General features: G+C 35.2%; 1 protein-coding gene across 3 annotated transcripts in view; it reads right to left on the minus strand.

Annotated features, from left to right (window-relative positions):
• UGGT2 (UDP-glucose glycoprotein glucosyltransferase 2) overlaps nucleotides 1-19,344 on the minus strand; it is an 80,200-nt gene that overhangs the window by 12,526 nt on the left and 48,330 nt on the right. For all 3 annotated transcript variants that reach the window (XM_066176363.1, XM_066176362.1, XM_066176364.1), the window contains 9 exons: nucleotides 18,612-18,739; nucleotides 17,353-17,448; nucleotides 16,145-16,247; nucleotides 11,346-11,425; nucleotides 9,772-9,961; nucleotides 8,786-8,944; nucleotides 7,511-7,596; nucleotides 3,403-3,487; nucleotides 1,878-1,963 (listed from right to left, as the gene is read on the minus strand). In XM_066176363.1, coding sequence (XP_066032460.1) covers nucleotides 1,878-1,963; nucleotides 3,403-3,487; nucleotides 7,511-7,596; nucleotides 8,786-8,944; nucleotides 9,772-9,961; nucleotides 11,346-11,425; nucleotides 16,145-16,247; nucleotides 17,353-17,448; nucleotides 18,612-18,739 — 1,013 coding nt within the window. The remainder of the gene's footprint in view (nucleotides 1-1,877; nucleotides 1,964-3,402; nucleotides 3,488-7,510; nucleotides 7,597-8,785; nucleotides 8,945-9,771; nucleotides 9,962-11,345; nucleotides 11,426-16,144; nucleotides 16,248-17,352; nucleotides 17,449-18,611; nucleotides 18,740-19,344) is intronic.

A 19,344-nucleotide genomic window follows, 5' to 3' on the forward strand; every position in this document is an offset into this window, starting at 1 on the left:
CTCACAGGCTAAACAGACTGCAGTTCACAGGTCCAAGCAGTCTGTCTCCTTTCTTCCTGACTTTTTGTCCCAAGTCTTACATTTAGTGATAGCAGGACTGAAAGAATGTCAAGCTCTTTATAAAGCAGCCATCACATGTGATAAAAGAAAATCAGGGTTTGATGCAAGGATCTTGAAAATATTGATTCTGCAAAGCTTTACAGAAAGCAGAAATCTCCCAAAGCTGCTGGGCTGACCTGTAAGGTCACATGGGAAAAGCAGTCAGTTGGAGAAGGGCAGCTCAAGTATGAAATGGCTTGGGCAAAGTGGTGTGCACATCTCCCATGTTAGAGCACACATGGGCTCCTGCAGTGAACAATGTGCTGGTGGATATTCTTTTCATACTGGGATAACAAAAAGGAAGGCTATTTGCCGAGATCCGAGATGGCAAGAGGTTGACAGACAGTCAGCCTCAAATCATGCCCTTGAGCCACAACCTTGAACCACTGGGAAGAGCAAATACACTTCACTGGGTGAGGCGCTTCCTTCGCCCAGCCAAGCTCAGAGCACGATAAATGCCACTGTGATAAATGACCTGGAAGATTCAGAGATCTCTGGCCTTGTAACCTTCTTAGAGGGAGTGAAGATTTTGATCTCTGCACATGCATCCTTTGAGGCCAATTAGAAGTGGGAAACTTGAAGTCAATGAAAAATTCCTTCAACTAACATCATTCTTCAAGGGAGGCACCTTTGTGCAGCAACGAGGGTCTAGAGTGGAAGAAATGTTTGAGAGTTGTAGCATAGTAGTCTGAGAGGGTTTCTGAATCTAGTCAATATGGGTACAAATTGAAGAAGGGGAAATTTAGGTTAGATAGCAGGAGGGAATTCTTTAGTGTGAGGTGGTTAGACATTGGAACAGGTTGCCCTGGGAGGCTGTGGCTGCCCCATCCCTGGCAGCATTCAAGGCCAAGCTGAGTGGTGCTCTGAACAAGCTGGTCTAGTGGGAGGTGTTCCTACACATGGCAGGGGGCTTGAGACTAAATGATCTTTAAGGGTGCTCCCAACCCTTAACATTCTATGATTCTATTATATTCAAACAGTAAATCATCTGCAGATAAATGGCGATAAACATAAAATCAGCAACAGAGACTCAATGTAGTCTTAGGTCTGTAGGTACTTGTGGCACAAGAGACCTTATGAGACATTTTAAAGCTGTAACAGAAGCCAGTCCTGGATCAACCAAGAGAAGTGTGTGTACAGGACTGACTGGAGCCAAGTGATTAGTAGATAAAGTAGAACTGCTATGCTTTTTCTTTATTTTCTTTAGCAGTCTGTGACTGACAACCATTGGCCAAGCCACTGAAAACTGAAGAAAAACTTTTTTGAGTCTTGTTCAAAACAGCAAATTAGAAATACTACAAAGTTATTAGCCCCAAATGTAATGCTTGAGATGCTTATTACAATTACTTACAGAACTCAAACTAGGTAAAAGGTAAAAACACTTCTTGAGATTTCATAAATTATGTCTAGGAGCAGACAAGCAGCATTGGCCTGCTTTTTGATGTTCAGTTTCACATATCTGAGTACCACATAACCAGCTGAGATTTTCACACTGAGACTGATTCCCTGCCACAGGAAAATAAAAAAAAAAAAAAAAAAAAACAGCCAAAGGAGAAAATGAAGGGAAACTGGAAATGCAAAGGAGGGATTAAGAAGGGAATAAAAAAGGAGATTTACAAGACATTATAGCTTGTCTTTACCCCTTTTTATTTACATTATAAATCCCTTGGAGAGCCTTTTTATACATTTGTATCACTATCAAGTAAGAAAATTTACTTGCTGTAAATAATGATAAACACGTCCTGGAACAGTTGAATTAGAAGCAAATTATGCATTACCTTGCAACTGATTCCACATTTCCTTTTTTTCCTGTTGTTCCATCTGTAAGAAGCTCTTCATTCACTTTATCAGGCTTTTTCTGTACCTAGTCAGTAAAATAAATGCGTTTGTGCAACTTGGGAAGGTAGCTGATAGTAATTACTACTTGCATTGAGATATCTAACTATGGTGTACTCACTGGCTAGAGCCACTAAGTATGGTGATTGATAAATCAGCCAGCACATTTCAAGCCCTCTGTACAACTTTATACAAATAATAACTACAAGTGTGGTGAATTTTATCTCCTTTTCCTCCCTTGCGAGTTTGTGATCCAGCCATTAGCAGGCAGAAGCACAGCACCTCACAATGGAACTTACCTGAGAGGAAATTGTCATTTTCAGAAGCCCTTCACAAGGAGAAAGTGACAAATTTGTCACTGAAACATAAGCTCTCCCATCTAACTTAAGCAATTTCTGCTGTCTTACCCAGATGCTTATAAAGGCTCAAGATTAATTTCATTTACCACCTCAATTTCCTTGATTAAAAGAAATCTAATTGCTTTTGAAAACGAAATAGCTTCTTACACCCTGAATGTGTGAAGATACTCGATTCTAATCATATTAATTTCACAAGTTTATATTGCCAAGCTAACAGAGATTTCTGTTGACACTAATTCATGAGTCTTTTCAGCCATTGCTCCTGAAGCCCCATCCTACACATCAGTGAAGTGATTTTAGAGTTCAACCGAATGGCAGAGCTTACATATTCTAGTTTTAAGCTTAATAAATACCACCTTCCACACAGAATAATATTCCTGTTATGGCTCAAAATAGGAAAATTAGGCACCCTTTATCCATTCTCTGTGGTTTAAAGACAGGTTCATCATGCTCCAGAGTCTTACATATTTTCTCTGGGTTCTGGAAACTTTCAGTTACAGGACTGTGGAAGAGACTCATTTCTGGTATTTTAAAATATTTACAAGATAGTGGAAAATATATAGTATTACAAGGATCTTTCTGCTCCATATAAGTGGTGTTTCATTGGCTGTTATGGATACATGTAATGAAAGTAACGTAATTTTGGTGACACAAATTTGGTTGCCCAGGGTAAAATTCGATTTTACCTAATTTTGACTTCCACTCTGGAATCTGGACTTTGTGTAAAATCTCTCCTCAGTCACTGGAGAGAAACGGATGTCTCAAGAGGTCATTCTCTTGGTTTGAATCCATATATGAGCTGGGATGAGCAGTCCTTTGGACTCTCTCCTGCTAAACTGAAAGGGAATTTAAGTCCCCAAGACTACACACTTGGGCACCTGTAGCTAGATGAGATGAATGTTATCTATGTTTAACAGCTATTTAACAGATCTCCCACATAATTAGTATAACCTGATTGGATCAAATTAACTACATTAATTTGCACATCCTTCTCTTTAATTATACAAAAGTCTAAATTATGTATTTCAGTATACATATTTCAATTAAATATAGCCTGAGACACGTAAGCATAAGTCATATTTCATACAAGGAAACACTGCATACATACTTGAACTTTGATAATTTTGCTTCTGAAGTTGTTTAATACCACAATAACGTCTGTCAGGTCAGCTACAGAATCTGTTCCTTCATGGCTGTGAGGAGAAAAAAAGACAAGCAAATGTACTGTCGCATTAAAATATGCATTGTTACTTGGGTTTAATCAGAGAATAATGCTTAGAATTGCCGATATTTACTGAAAAAAATCACTTCACCTGCATCTAATTTTATTTTAACTTCAAAAACTTCGAGTTTTATTCATCACTGGACATTGTCCACAGTCATTGCCTTCACTTTTTAATTTGAATTTTCACAGGAAATTTACTAATCAATGAAAAACTGCAGTAACCTAGAGATAAACACATTATTATGTATTATATACATACATAATGTACAAATATTAAAAAACAATTTATTTTTCAAATATGGAAAACATGTTAGAAATTGTGTGAGGGCATTAAATGTATTTTAAAAATAGATCTGCTTTAGAAAGTGTAGGGAAGGCTTCATCACAGTGCTGAGGTAGTGAATATTGGCTTTTAACTGGCTGGCTTTGGAAACTGTACCCCTGAAGACATGGCTGTGCAAGCCCCCTGCCCTACTCAACATCAGTTTAAAGCCATTCAGGTGTCTCCAAATTGTATTGCAGTCCACAGACTAGCTAATATGAAAAATGTTACTCTGATACAGGACAATAACAACATAATTTTCAAATTTTCTAAATTTTACACTTCAATAGCCCATATATTTCCCCTTCAACCCCTTCTGTCTTTTATCAGCATTATGTGGGTTCCTCTCACTAAAGCTACCCACACAAAAAATGTGTTTAAGAAAGTAATCTGCTACCCCTTAGGCTTAATTTTTTCTCCCTAGAAAACAAATATTTAAATCTTGTTTCAATGTGTATCAAACCACTTACCTAAACACTGCAGGATTTTCCACATTCATCTGAATTTTCTGTTTAATACATTTTTTTGTAAAGTGTGCCTGTAATCACTAAGTCTCATGGAGATGGCCTATCCTTGAACAAAACAACGTTCAGAATTATCTGAACTTTTTATTCTCTATTGTAGTTTTATTTTCACACATTTAAAACATCATTCATATGCACACCCACCCAACAACGGTCTTTTCATCACAGGGTTGTATAGTGCTCAGATTTTATTTCCATTTTAAATAAAGTGTGTCACTAAAAAGTTCTAAAATAGTAAAATTTCATCCAAACACAAACTGCTGATAGCAGCAGCTTGGCCCCTTGTTCCCCAGTGTTCACAAAACCAAAATTTTCTCTGTTATTCGCTCAGTTGCCTCAAAATCCCTATGCTATGAATTTTGTAGGTAGCACAGAGGATTCTGCTGATCAAGGGGATTTTCCAAAGTCTCAAACATTCTCAGTGTTTGGATGTAAATTCAACAACATTGCTTTGTCTCCCTAAATCTCTTTCATGGATACCTCCCTGTGGGCGCCATCTTTACTGAGCGCCCACTGTTTTACTCAGCACAGAACCCAGTCTGATGAATTTCTGTCCTACTAAGAAAAACCTTTTTAAATCCAAGCAAAAATCTTGCATACTGACAGCACTATGACATATGTAATAATAGCTACCTTATTGTTATGCTATTGTGAAAAGCTAAACATGTCTAAAAGACTATTTATGTCACAACTTTAACATGTTTTAAAACATTTAGATACTATTAAGACAAATAAAACTAAGTACCAATATAATACAAATTAAAATTTTCCATATGGGGAACAAAAGAATTTGCATTCAACAAATGGAGATCCTTTAAAACCTCAAGTTCAAGAAACAAATATACAGCTCCATGCCCAAGTTATAAAGAATATACCTTTCAGCTAAGCAGTCTGCATGACATCAAAATATAATAAATTATATCTACCCGCCTTTTGAAAAAGTAACGCATTTATCAGGATGTTAGATATATCTTTAGCTATAAATCATTTTCTGCAATCTTATCTTGCAATACCTACTTGTTTTCCTACCAATGTAAAAGTCCTAATAATAAGCAGTGCTCAGATTATTGCTTAGTATAACAATCTTTATTTTTCTAATTTTCATAGTAATTTATTAATAACAAATTGATTTACAAGCTTGACTGCATCAAAATAATGATCCTTGTTAGAAGCAGCCTTTTAGAAGAAAGAGGCAGCTTATTTCAAATATTGTGTATTTACATTTAGTAAAAATAAATTACTTCCCACCATGACAGAAGCAAGTAAGATAAATACTGAGATATAGAACATTCTAAAACTCCCTTTATAATGTACAGGCCTGTGCCTCAAAGAAAACAGGTTCATCTCACAGTTCAACAGGAGAGGGTATGACTAACATATATGGACGGAGAATATACTGCAATAGCTCTCGGCAAAATTCCATCCTATCAAACAGTTGCCTAAGTTCTGATGGCAACTTCATACTATTAAATACTGTAAAAGAAATATCAAAGATCCTGGTGCAGCCCTGCAAACATACTTTTACTGTGGCAATTTAAGTCTAGAGTTGGAATAATGAGATTAAATAAAGTGCATTGTTTAGATTCCTCGTGAGGTATTAGTTTTTAGTAACTTAGCTGAGGACAATTAAGCCCATTTGTGTTACAGAGGAAAAATGGGCAAAACCCCAGCAGATCATTTCAATTTCCTTTGACCCAGGCTAGAATGTAGAGTGGTTTTGTTTCATTTTGTTTCATTATTTAGCTCAACTACATCTCATTACATTATTTTTTTAAACCATGCTATCTTATATAAATCACTTTATATTTCTTAAGAATTAAATGCTAAATTAGACAAATGGTATAGACACAGTTGATGGAGATTAGGTGAACCTCTAAGGATAAGGACTGTGTTTTTCAGCTTTTTCAACAGATTGTAAGTGATTTCTGGAAAAAAAAATTGAAAAATGCAAACAAATCCCATTAATTATTTCTCCCTCTAGCACTGATATTAACTAAATGTTCAAAACCACAAAGGTTCGTCAAGTTTTTTATTTTTTAATAGTAGCTGATAATTAACAACATATGGAACTATGTATTCATGGGCTTCAAGTAATTATAAATATTTTATAAGAAATAGACTTATTTCAAGCCACACAATTACTTTGAGGGTGAAGAGAGATAACAGAAAAAAAAGAAAGAACTGAAGCTAAAATTAAATAAACAATACTGCTCCTCTAGAAGGGATTAGATCTAAAGCTTGAAGAGAAAGCTCTCATATGCTACAGGTCTGTGCTTTCACATAAAACATGGGGAAAAGGTGATTCCTCTAAGGAAGAGTTGGAATGATGGTGAGCACATATATTCCTTTACACGAAAATCAACCATGGAAATTGTAGATCTATAAGCCATAGAGGTGTCATCTAAATGTCAGGTACAGGAATACAACTCTCCTTCTATGGACAGAGGTTTCTCCCAAGAGAGGGAAATGTGGTGCAGTCAACATGCAGCCAGGGTCTCAAAATGAAGGGTGCTTTGATATCCTAAGGTGGAGATGTAACCACAGTGATTCTTAGATGACTTACACAACTAAGAAACACTCAGAATTAATTGAAGAAAAAAGTCTACAACTGAAATGACTACAATGCTCCTGTTAAAAAAAGATGCCATCTATAAATATATTGCATTTAGAGGCATCAGCAGGGCTGAAAAAAATGATGAGTGGTACTTCCTCCAGCTGATCAAGATAGTTCTGGACAGCAATGCTCTATGGGACATACTCTTGAAATTACATGTTAAGTATGTTTGGAATACCAAAATATTAATCAACAAAACCATGAGTGACATTTTCTACAGATTTGGTGCAAGCCATTGTGTGATAATGCTAACCACGCATGGAACTGACAGGGCAAGTGTCTGGTAACTGAGCAGCTTTGGTTTATTGTGCATTTACACACTGAAATGCCTTCAAAAAAACATGAAGCCATCAAACAACAACTAACAATACAAGGAAATAAGGTATCTCTTACAAACTTTAAATCATCATTTACATCTTATACCTTTTTAATGCTATCTTTGCTCATTTTCCTTCAGTGTTGTCAGATCATTGCAAAATATGCTGCACTTTCAGATTTATTTTTGTTTCCAAGTGATGGATTCATACTTACGAAAAAACCTGGTAAATCTCCTCAGATCTTCCTTTACGCAATCTCAGCATCCAAGCACCTGGATTGGCCTTCAGCTGAAAATACCCCTAAGTAAAAAAAGGCAGGCATTTGTTCTGGTTGCATTTCAGACTCAACCATCTTCATATACAAAAAGCAACTATTCAACATTTATACTAGCCCTGAAAGAAGCGTGTCAGTGATGCAACCAACTATCACCTTTCCTGTATGTCCGTTTTAATGCCTTTCAGTGCCTCCATTTGTTTCTAGCTGAATTTGAGCTGCATTCAAAAACTCCACTAAGGACAGCAAATGAAAGAGCAGAAAAGAAATATATTACTGAACAGACCTTAAATTGAAAAGCTTCTTTGAAACTCAAAATTTTTGTCTGGAACAACTTTCCAAGTCAACACAATTCCTTCCCATGTCAGGAATATGGTAAGCAGCTATTGCTCTGTTCAAGTCACACAGAGCAAACTTTGAAATGCGAAGAACTGTTAGAAGTTTCATCACTTGTTAAAAGTTTCATCATCTACTGTTGAGACTATTCAATACTATTGCAAAAATCAAAGATTCACAATTTATTAAGCATTTCCTTCCTTATGATACAGTATTTACAGAGACGAGAAAACAGCAGAGAGGTAAAGGGTCTTGCTCATCAAAATCCTCCCCAATCAAATTCCCTTAGCCAACAGAAAATAAATCTTTCACTTCAGAAGTCACATGGTCTTCTGCTGTACAGACTGCCAACTTGAAAAATAATTACTTTGCATGATGAGAGGAAGTCTCAGATGTGGGTATGTCCCACCAAGGCTCTAAGCACTTATCTGAAGCATCTAAAATGGGAGCCTTTTACCTTGATCATTGTATAACAAAAAGGGTTATTCTAATCAGAATGTGAATCAGACCTTACATTTGTCAGGGAATCTCAACCTGAATATAACTGCCTCCTACCACCTACTAGAGGCAATTAGGCTGCCAGTTTAGGCACTTCAAGCAAGAGTATAAAATTAGGCTATATTTAAACCTATACTACATCACAGGAGAGGAGCAGGGGGGAAAGCTCAGGAAATTGGGGATGAGCTCAGCTCATCTGGAGATGTGCCTGTTTCTTTAAGCATAGATGTGCTCATCTCAGCTCAACAGAAGATGTGCCTGTTACTTTTAGCATTACTAAGCTTGCAACACAGAGAAATGGATTTAAAGAACAAGATGCTTATGAAGAATTCTCACAAGAAGTGTGCAATTGTAATGACCATTCCTGTACCAAGTACTTACAAGGTTGGCCATCACAATAGTATCAACCATGACAGGATTCTTCTTTGTGCCCAGAGTGAACTGTAACCCTCGAGGAGGTTGTCCAGTTGTCACATCAAAGCAATGTCCTTCAAGCAATATATATTCCAGTTCATATTCTGCTATAACGGCCCCTTTTATCTATGGAAGGAATGCTTCATCAATAAATTATGTCACTTAACTATGTGGGAAAAGCAAAATATTATAGTCACAAACATGTTGTGTGGGATTTACCTCAAGCTAACTTCTACAGTCAAAAAAACCCCAAGAAAAGTCCATCCAGAAGGAACTTCACTCAATTATAAAACAGGTATCCAAGACAAAGAGGAAGGATTCACTGACTGTCGAGGAAGCTGAGGCACCTCTGCCTTGGTAAAGTAAATCCCAACTTTATTTTCACAATACACTTTCCAAATACTCAACTTTGGTCAATCAAACACCTTCAACATTTTGCATAAGCTTATTGATTCAAATAAATCTAATGACTTTGAAGATAGGGGATTAAAACAGAATTAAATAATAATTGAAAGAATTGTGAACTAAAAGAGGGTGAAATACATTTTGAACTGCATTAATAGACAGTCATATATTCCAGTTTATATGAAGATTGACCTAGGTTACAAGAACCAGGAAACACAAAGAATCCTTTAATTGCTTTACTTTTATCTTAAATGTTGTATTTCTCTAAATACAAAGCTCAACATAGCAGGTAAATTGCTTTAACTTGTACTTTGCATTCTGATTTTTTCTATTTTTTGCTTTCCTTTAAGACTTGTCTTACTTTTTTAGGAAAGAAAATCAAGAAAAGATGATGATAATAGAAATGGCAAATTATTGACTAAATAATCAATTACCAAAGAAAGTATTTCCAGAGAACAGACACAAGACAAATCGTCCAACATTACCACTTCTCTCTTGAAGTAGAAGGGCCAACACAAGTTTTACAGTGTTTGCAAACTATTACTTACTTCCTGCAAATGAATGTTATCCAGGTCACAGGAACTGTTAACTGCTTCAACCAACCAGCTTTCAGGAGTGATCATGTTTAGGGTCAAAAGAGGTGATTCTGGCAATTCTAAGAATTTTGCTACAGGTTCAGAAGGAAGGTGCTTGTTGATTCCATAAGTTAATTCTGGTTCCAGAACAAAACGATAGAAGCTGTTGAAAAAGAAGTGTGACAAAACCCCAACTTTTACTGAAATACAAAGTTCAAACATGAAGCTCTTCTAAAATATTTTCAAATATAGTGAATATTTACCAAGTATGATAACATTTGGAGAAAAAGTAGTTCCCTAGTCTTTTGGAATATCATCAGACAATACTTACAGCATCTCAGATGGGCTGGTAGATGAACACAGACCTATTTCACTTTTGGTAATTTTGCTGTGGATGTGCCTATTTTCCATTAACACTCTAAAGGCTATGAAAGTGAATACCCAAGAGATGCAACTAGACAGCTTGAGTGTTAGCAGCCTTGAATTCTCAGAGTCTGTATCACTGAACTAAGAAGAAGGACTAAAACTCTATTGAATGAAAAGTCTTTGAGAACGGCTACTGCCACTAGCAGGAGCAAAGACAGACCAGAGGAAAGGTAGAGTTTCTGTGTTCCACTCCAGCTCTTAACCCAATTATTCCACATGTAAAAGTTTTCCCAAGCACAAGGAAAGAACCAGGCACCAAGACCTGCAAAGTGCCCATCTTCAAAAGCAATCATAATGATGTTCACACAAGAAAACACTCAGAAGACTGGCAATTAAGACCCTCTTGAGGAATAAGAGATGTGAGTAATTCCTCTCAAAATGCATAAAAACTAAAGACTTCTGCTTCGTGAGAAAATGATTAATTCTCCAACCCACTGGCTAAACCCACTCCAACCCACTACCACCAGCCTCTCTCACAGGTAATTAGTAATATAGGTGTTAGGATTATAGGTAAAATACCTGCCAAGGAGATGGCCATGCTTAAACATTTCTCTGAGAGAGAAAGCAATCCTCTTGGAGGGAATTCATTTCAGTGTAAATGTCTATCACTGAATTAGTGAACCCTGATTTTTACATACAGATAGAAGAAACTTCAATTTATAGTAGATACATTCAGGCTATCATATTCTCAATGAAATATAACAACATCTCAGTATAACAAATGCAGACTGTACATTTATTCAGATGAATTTAATTCTTAGGAGTACTGGATCTGTAAAATTCATTACACAAACAGTGGGCTGTAAAGAAGGGAACAATTTAAGACAGACAATCCCCCTCTGCAAGTTTTCATAGGCATAAATGACTCTCCATTGATTTATTTAAGGCTGTTAATGAGAGCTGCATTTGATGGACTAGATCACTTCCCTGCGATACCATGCTTGACACCTTAGAACAAGAACTTTTCTCCAAACAAGTGCAAACTGCTTAGGTAATATTCAATGAAAAAATGAGTCAACAAAAAGAATTCAGAAACACAAAGCAATGTTTACTTCTTAAGAAAATATAAACCATTAAGGCTGTTTTTCCAAAATGAGCAAGAAAAGCTATGAACTACTAACCTCTTCAGTGGCACTTCAGACAGCTTTGATCTGCAGTTCAAAAATAACCTGAGTTTCATATTGATAATGTCCTTGAATACCTACAGAAAAAAAGATCTCTGTAAAAAACGGTTCTTGGTAATCGGCAGACTTTGAAAATAAGCCAAAGTTACCCTCGTGACAACCTGCCATTTCTCAAGTTTCAGCAGAAATCCAAAACTTTTCAAAGATGTAAATATATCTGTATATTAAAGGTTATTGTCAGATATTCTAAATAAAGATATGACCTTTCCTAAAACTGCATGATTTAGCACATGATACTCTTGATAGTCAAAATATTAATGTCTTCTCCTACCCATGCAGTTTTCAAGTGCAGCTGTCCCCATTTTGCAATGCTTGAGTAAATGATATTATCACCCTTGTTACATTGTGATTTTAAAACACTTGAAGGTTTTTAAGTATAACACATGCCTTTAATTCAACAACCAGTCTTAAAACAACTACTTTCACTCTTATTAAAATAGTTGTATGTGGGAAATTGTTAAATATAGTAAAGTTCAGAGAACTATTTTAATACTCAATTACTTAATAACTTTAAATGTCAACAATAGATTAAACCATTCAATTAACTTCAAAGCATTTTGGTAAGTTAACATACTTTTTTTTTTTTTCCCTCTCAGTTTCTTCATCTGTTCATTTCTAAAATAGTAATGTTCTGGATGCTGTTCCATAGAACCATAATATTAGGACAGTATTTTCTTCTTATTTTTGTGAGCAATCTGTTTTGCTTAAAGCTAACAAAGTTATTAATTTCTTTAAAGCACTCACAAAACCCTCTATCAAGTTACCTTCATTTCTGTGGTTTCTGACACAAAGTGCTTATCTGAAAGCATAAAGCAGCTGTGCCTACATTTATAGATATTAGAAAGGCCAATAAGATATAAAAGCTAGGTTACAACACCAATACTAGTAAGGCTGATATCTGAAATTACTACAACAGCAAATAAATTGGGAACAAAGCAAGACAATAGTCATCATTAAATCACTCTTTTGTAATGACTGTAGTTTTTCTTTCCTCAGTTCAACCCATGGCTTACACACATTCTTTACTAGAACGCTGTAACTTTACTTAGCCCTAGGGACTTGTTCCATTCCTAGTTTCTTATTCTCATCCTTTGTGCCACCTGAACACCGTCACTGAAAAACTACTGAATAAAAATAAAGACAAGGGAATAGCATATTTGTGTGAACAAGTGAAGAAGCAGGAAATGAGAACCCAAGAGCACTGGAAGGATAAGAAAGGAAAGCATTACACGACGTAAGTTTAAGACCACCAAAATCAAAATAGAGGTCAAAGGGACTCAAATATCTATCTACCAGTCAGAATAAAAAGAATGATAAAAGCCTGTACAGGCTTCACCTTCAAACACAACACAACAAAATAAAACTCTCATCTCATGAGGAAGAATAATTCTTCAGTAATCTGATGGGCTTTTGTGTGTAGAATGAAATTATCCTGCAGAAGGCTGATGCATCATCCCAATTCATCAGCTGACCATGAAATTTAGTAAAGCGGCCAAAAAAAAAAGCCATTCTTAATTAACATTTCAAAGGATTTTAAATAGGAAATGACAAATAAGACAATAATTCATTATTGCTGCTTTTCAACAATACAACTTCTGAAATACTGAACTTGGTTCCATTATTTAGGGCTTCTGAGTACACCAGAAACCAGGGCATTTGAGTCAACACATAAAAATGGTGACAAAACTAGGAAGACTCTTTTATAGGATACTTGAAGAGTTCAGTCTGTTTACTTTAAATAAGAAAATTCAAAGAGCACGGAAATTTAGTTCAGGGAGCACTGTAAAACATGGCTGAATTACTTCAGGAGGCCTGAAAATTATTAAAGAGGTAGTTTTATCGTGCATGTACACAATAAAAACTCTTTTGCAAGACACTTACTTGAGTTACTACTACTCATCTGAAGAACATTAACTCAGTACCCCATGATTTTTCAAGCAGTCACTTGGAATTGTTTGGGAACTTCAGGGTAATACAAAGCATCTGCACTGAAAACAAACTTATAACAGAATCCTCAACAGAACTGGCAAAATGATGAGAACATCAATGCTTACAGCATGGATCAAAACAAAAATCTGCAGTGCCAAGTCTGAGTTTAACAGTAAGGTTAATTAGCCACTGGAAAAGCTCAGTAGGAGCTCTAATCTGTACTCAACTGCTTGGTAATATTTAAATTAGGAATTGATTAAAAAATTATTTCTACTTCAAATAATAATTGTGAAAAAGGTGCCCTGTGACCGACATCACATAGGAAATCAGACTAGATTATCAAAAGGGGCTCCTTCAGGGATTCCTTTTACTTTAGGGATGGCATAATAAGTCCTCTCTGAAGACAGAATGAACAAAGAAAAAAAGCCAAAAGATAACTGAAAGAAAAAAATAAAAGGTTTGATTTTTTTTCTCCATGTTTTTGAATTACTGGATAATTACTGGAACACGAAAAAAAAAAAGGTGGATAATCCTAAGAGTATATAAAATAATTTTTCCTCCTGTTTTTGGTGAACCATGAAGAAAAAAACCCTTTAATTTTGTCCTCCATTTTAGCAGAATGATTTTCTACTTTTCTCACATTGCCTTAGAGATCTCCTTCATAACTTCAGGACTAGTTAGGTCTGTAATCTGCTGAGAACTTATGTAACCCAACCATGGTAAAATTATGGCTGGTATTTAAATATTTACAGTAGACAGTGACTCTGCCTTGTCTGGAAATATTTGATGCTGAAGTCTGTAACAAAACTTTGGGGAAAAAAAGGAAAACACAGACTATATGGAAAGTGCCACCTGCCTCATTCTGGAGAGGATTAGAGCAGTTCTTATGATATAATCCAGTACATGTTTTAAAAACAGAGCAGCTTTGACTGAGCTCTCATTCGTGCTCTGATTCATACCTTCCTCTATCTCCTTAAACTGTCAGTCTCTCAGACTAGGCAATAAAGTTTAGATTACAACCTACCTATAGTTATTCACACCTCCCCCAATTTCAAATAATGAGTAACTTTTTGTTTGTATTTTTAATAAAAAATACCAAAAGATACATTTGAAGTGACTATTAAGAGACACAAAGTAATGTAATAAAGTAGTTTCACCAGGGTGAAAACACCCAATCATGATATGGACATATTCAATGCAGAAGGGGGCAAGAATCAGGTGTTCTGCCATGGTAGTTACTCAACAAATTTTCCACCATGAATAGTCACCAATCCAATATACTCAGCTCTAATCCAATTATGTAACTGAAAAAAGAGCCTTTAAATATAAATAAATACCAGTGATTCAAGTTTATAGCATTTAAATCACCTATATATAGTAAGCTAATCAGAAAGGCGTTCATTTAAGAACTTTGAGTTTGGGGCTTGCTGTATTTGTATGTCTGTTTGGTTTCTACAGCAGGAGACGGTGGCTTTTCAGGTAAAAATAACAATAATTATATATATATAATTTTCAGGCTATTTTTAATTTTTTAAAAGATATTATTAGAAAGTTTAATCTACATTAAAATATTTCTGGTTTGTTTACTTTCAACATCATATCATTGTTCTCTCCTAAGGGTTGGCTTCTTGAATAAAACTAGAGCTCCTATGAACCAAGCAGGATCTGCAATAGCTGAACAGTTTGGGACACCATGGGAGTCATTTGCCCAGGCATGCATAAGAGAGCCTGTTGAGCTCAGAGGAATGGAGGCTTCTGCTCTGAGCTACAAGATCCTTGATGTGATTTATACTCATAATATGAACTTCTGCCTAAATGGAGAGTTTCCAGTCCATTTCAACATGAAAATATTTTCATTTGGTAATATCAAGCTTTCCTTTTAACTGAGAAGGGTGAAATGAAAGATCTGGTACTAGAGAAAAGCTGGTATTCTAGAATCTTGAAATAGCAAAATTTTTCATGAATTTTAAAAAATGTTTTAGTTTGCTCCACTACATGAAGAGTGAGTGGATGCTTCAAGATTTGATATAAAAGGGTATGACAATGGGACAGGAAAAAGTAATTTAAGAATTTATGAAACTTGCATAATTACTGCAGGAAAAAAAAAAGATAGAATAGGATGCAGAAAAAACTAGTAGGAGGCTTCAGAATTGTAACAGACCATAAAGTGAAGACAAAATTTACATTTTTATGGGAAACTATAAAGGAACCTGAGACACAGTGATATTCTGCAGTAGGTGAAAGAAGAAAATAATTTTAGCAGCTGTGTTTTTAGGACAGTTTCTCTTTAGAAGATCAATAGCTACACACAATGGAAGCCTATCTAGATATACTTGGTAGTATTAATCAACTGAGAATTATCTCTCCAAGAGCTGAAAGGTTTATAGTCCAATCTTCTTATGATGATATTACAGGTCAGATTTAGACCACCTCATTTAGGTGCCTAGGAAAACTAAGGTGATCTGGTTTAATGGAAAGAAGCACATACCTCTGAGATTTTGAGAAGCAAAAAATTATGCACACAATCTCCTCCTTTCTTTCTACTTACTGTAGAGAGCACTTACAGACTCACTTTAAGAAGATTGGGAATGGGGCATCTGAATTTTACTTTCAAATAAGATACTCATAATGATGAATTAGGTCACCCTCAACTTATTTTATGAATTAAAATAACTAAACACATATTTTAAAGAAAAAAACAACCAAATTTTGTTTACCCTTTACTATACTGTATGTGGAAATTAGAACAAGTTTAGTAACAACTGAACTACAAATATGCAAAGTAAAAGAAATGACCACCATCTTACAATCAATAAATGGGTCATCTTCTGTGCTTCTCTTGTCAATGGATCCACAATAGCAATAACGTCATAGAATGGGTCATCCTCTTGGGGCTCGATTTTTACTACACTGTTAAAAAAGTATTAAACACAAGTGACATGAAAACTCTAAACTGAATTTGTTGAAATGACAAACTTTAGACATGAATTTGTAATATCAGAAGCACTTAATATTTTACTGTTTAAGAAAATATTTCCTTCATTTCAAGCAATAATCATGATGGCTCCCTGTGATACAATTAGAAAAGCTAAATGTGAACAGGAATAAAAAATATAGCATTAATCTACATATTTCTATACTGGTTATTAATTAGATACATTCTCCACAACAAAATTGATGAAATAAAACATAGTAAGACTTTAAAAAGGGTCTTTTTATCACTTGTTTGCAGTTCCCTTCATAGAGATCTGGAATCATTGGATCAGACAAGTAATGATGGTGACATAATTTTTGAAAAAGGAGAAAAATGGCATCTGAGAAGTGTAAATCTTGATAGGCTGAACTACATTTATGCATTCCAGAAAATAATTCAGTTTGATAGACTTGATTAGGCTAAGTCAAGCAGATCCTAGTTAAAGTACTCTGGATTTACAGGCAGGAAATGTCAGTAAGCTTCATTTTAAAAAAGAAAAAACCAAACACGTCATACACTGTAAACACAGAAAAGGGACTGCTGGAATTTGTTTTCCACAAAACATATGGTAGCAGCACAGTGCTGACTGTTACTAGTGTAACTTTGAAAAAGGTGTCGGCCCCTTATAAAAGGCAACCACGGATTTCACTCCTGCCTTCACCAACAGGGACAGAGCCCATCAGCACACACACTGGAGAACTCTACCAACAAAAAACAAGTAGAGATTTGAAAAAAGCACAACAAAAAATTTTAAAAAAAATAGTAATTTGATCACAGTTTTTGTATTATCATATGTCCTTTTAAAACATGTACCCATCTGCTCTTTTTTCAGCCAAGGGTAATAAGGTTGGGAAATCAATAGGTATTACTACTATAAGAAAAACGTAAAGATTCATTATGCTGTGGCAGATGAGCAGACTGTTCATACAACAGTTTTAAAATTAGAATGCTTAGTCAACTTTCCAAAGACTCTACATAATCATCAGTACATTCAAATATTAATAAAAAATTACTCCAAGTGCATTATCATGAATGACTGACCTGTGCTGTTCTTTGAGTAATTCAACATCTTGTCTCATCTCAGTTTTAGGCAAAGATGACAGCAGGGCATCTATTTTCATAATCAAATCACTGCCACTGTATTAAGTAAGGCACATATAGTTGGGTTTTCATTAGAAAAGGAGTAAAACATTAACATTTTAATGTCAGTCTCTTTGCATAATGGCTATTTAGGAAGCCCGCACCTCAGGACTTGTAGGTTGGAGTTAAACCTTTGGCATGACAATGTCCAAGGACCACTACAACCTTAGAGAAGACTTGTGAAATGCACACTTCTTAATTTTAAGAGATGCAAAATTCACAGAGTTATCATTCAGCATCACAGCAATTGTTTTTTCTCAGTTGTTGGGTCTTCAAATCTGTGTAATTTGATGAAAATGTGGGGCTTAGTCCACAAGAGAAATTAAACCTGAATTAACGACAAGTTTTTATTAGTCACAAATTTGCCAAGGAGACCTGATCCATTATCAAGAGAAGTGAGTATATGATATTAAAATCTGCTGACATTTCTAGCCCTTTATTAATTTCTATTTTTTTTTTTTTTAAATTTTTCCCATTTATGACAACATCAAGGAACAGACATAAATGACCAGGTTTCAAGTTTGGCCACATCTTTCAATTTTTCTATTGGAATTTCCTACTGAAGTTTCCTTAGAAATCTTAGTTACATTTCAGTCCTGTTAAGTCACAGTATTTGTCTAAATATGTTTTCTCTCTCACTACTAATCTCCTTGAGTTCTACCTCTTATTTGATTTTGTTTCTCTGGTAATGATTCTTCCAGTTGTGCCAGCCCTTCTAGATAACAGAAATGACACTCAGGAAGTTGGCAGACGCTGTAAGAAGAATATAATTTTGCTTTTCCTTTGTACACAAGCTGTATCCTTAGTCTAGAAGATGGCCTGAACTCATATCATCTTTACCTTCTTCAGTGAACAGACGTATGAATGTTATCTACTGTGGTGACAGGGCACAATATCTGCCCATGCCTGTACAGGCTCCCTTACTAACAATTTCCGAAGACAATGACTTCAAATATTAATACTCAGATTTGGCTTAAGATGCACTGTATTTTATCAAGCTTATTATTATTATTCTTTACAATTACTCTTATGTAAACAAAACCTAGTAGGAATCATTTACTGTTAGCTGTTCTCTTGCATGTAAGAACAGTGAGAGTAGGGCAAGTATTTGGAGTAATTCAGCAGAGCTGCATACATGTTACAAGGCAAGAGAATTTTACCTTTTACTACTGTTTCCCATCTCCTTGACAATAGCTTTAATCTTCTCTGCTGAGGTACTGTATGTTATCTTTTCCAACAAACTAAAGTCTTCTGCAAAGAATTCATTTTCATCTAAAGGACCCAGTACCTTAGAGAAAAAAAAAAGTTAAGTGTAAAATATCCAAATAATGCTCTGTTTGTAAGTAAAAATAAACCAATATTTTAAATGAGTGACAATATTGAATATGAAACCCCAATCCCCATATACATCAATACTGCTAATTATAAATCTAATTAAACTATATAGTAACTATGCAGGATTAGACTTTTACAGTTATATGATTACAGTTAATTATCAATTCAAAGAATAACTGCAATGGAAACATCCATGCTATTTTTCATTACACATGTTTCTGTTAAGGAATACACTATTTAGAAATAACTCTAAGTTTAAGAAAAAGCTCTCTAAAGTAAAATATTTTAAACTCAAGTTACTACTTGTCTACCACTCTTTAGTTGTTTAATTCTATAAACACAATCCGCTTCTACAACTTGTCACACCAAGCAGAAGGATAGAAAGAATAGGAAAGGATACAAAATGCCTAATATGAGAAGATACAGGCTTGCTACACATTTTGAAGTCTGAAAGAAAAGAAAGTGCCTTGAAGTCCCAGAAAATAGCTTTGAGGATGTTGTTTGGATTTCCTACTCAGTCTATCAGGCCAAATTGACCCAAGACAACTTCAATAGTCT

The sequence above is a fragment of the Chamaea fasciata genome, unplaced genomic scaffold (genome assembly GCF_029207755.1).
Source record: "Chamaea fasciata isolate MVZ Bird 193981 ecotype frontalis unplaced genomic scaffold, bChaFas1.0.hap1 SCAF_2, whole genome shotgun sequence".
NCBI classification, from domain to species: Eukaryota; Metazoa; Chordata; class Aves; order Passeriformes; family Sylviidae; genus Chamaea; species Chamaea fasciata.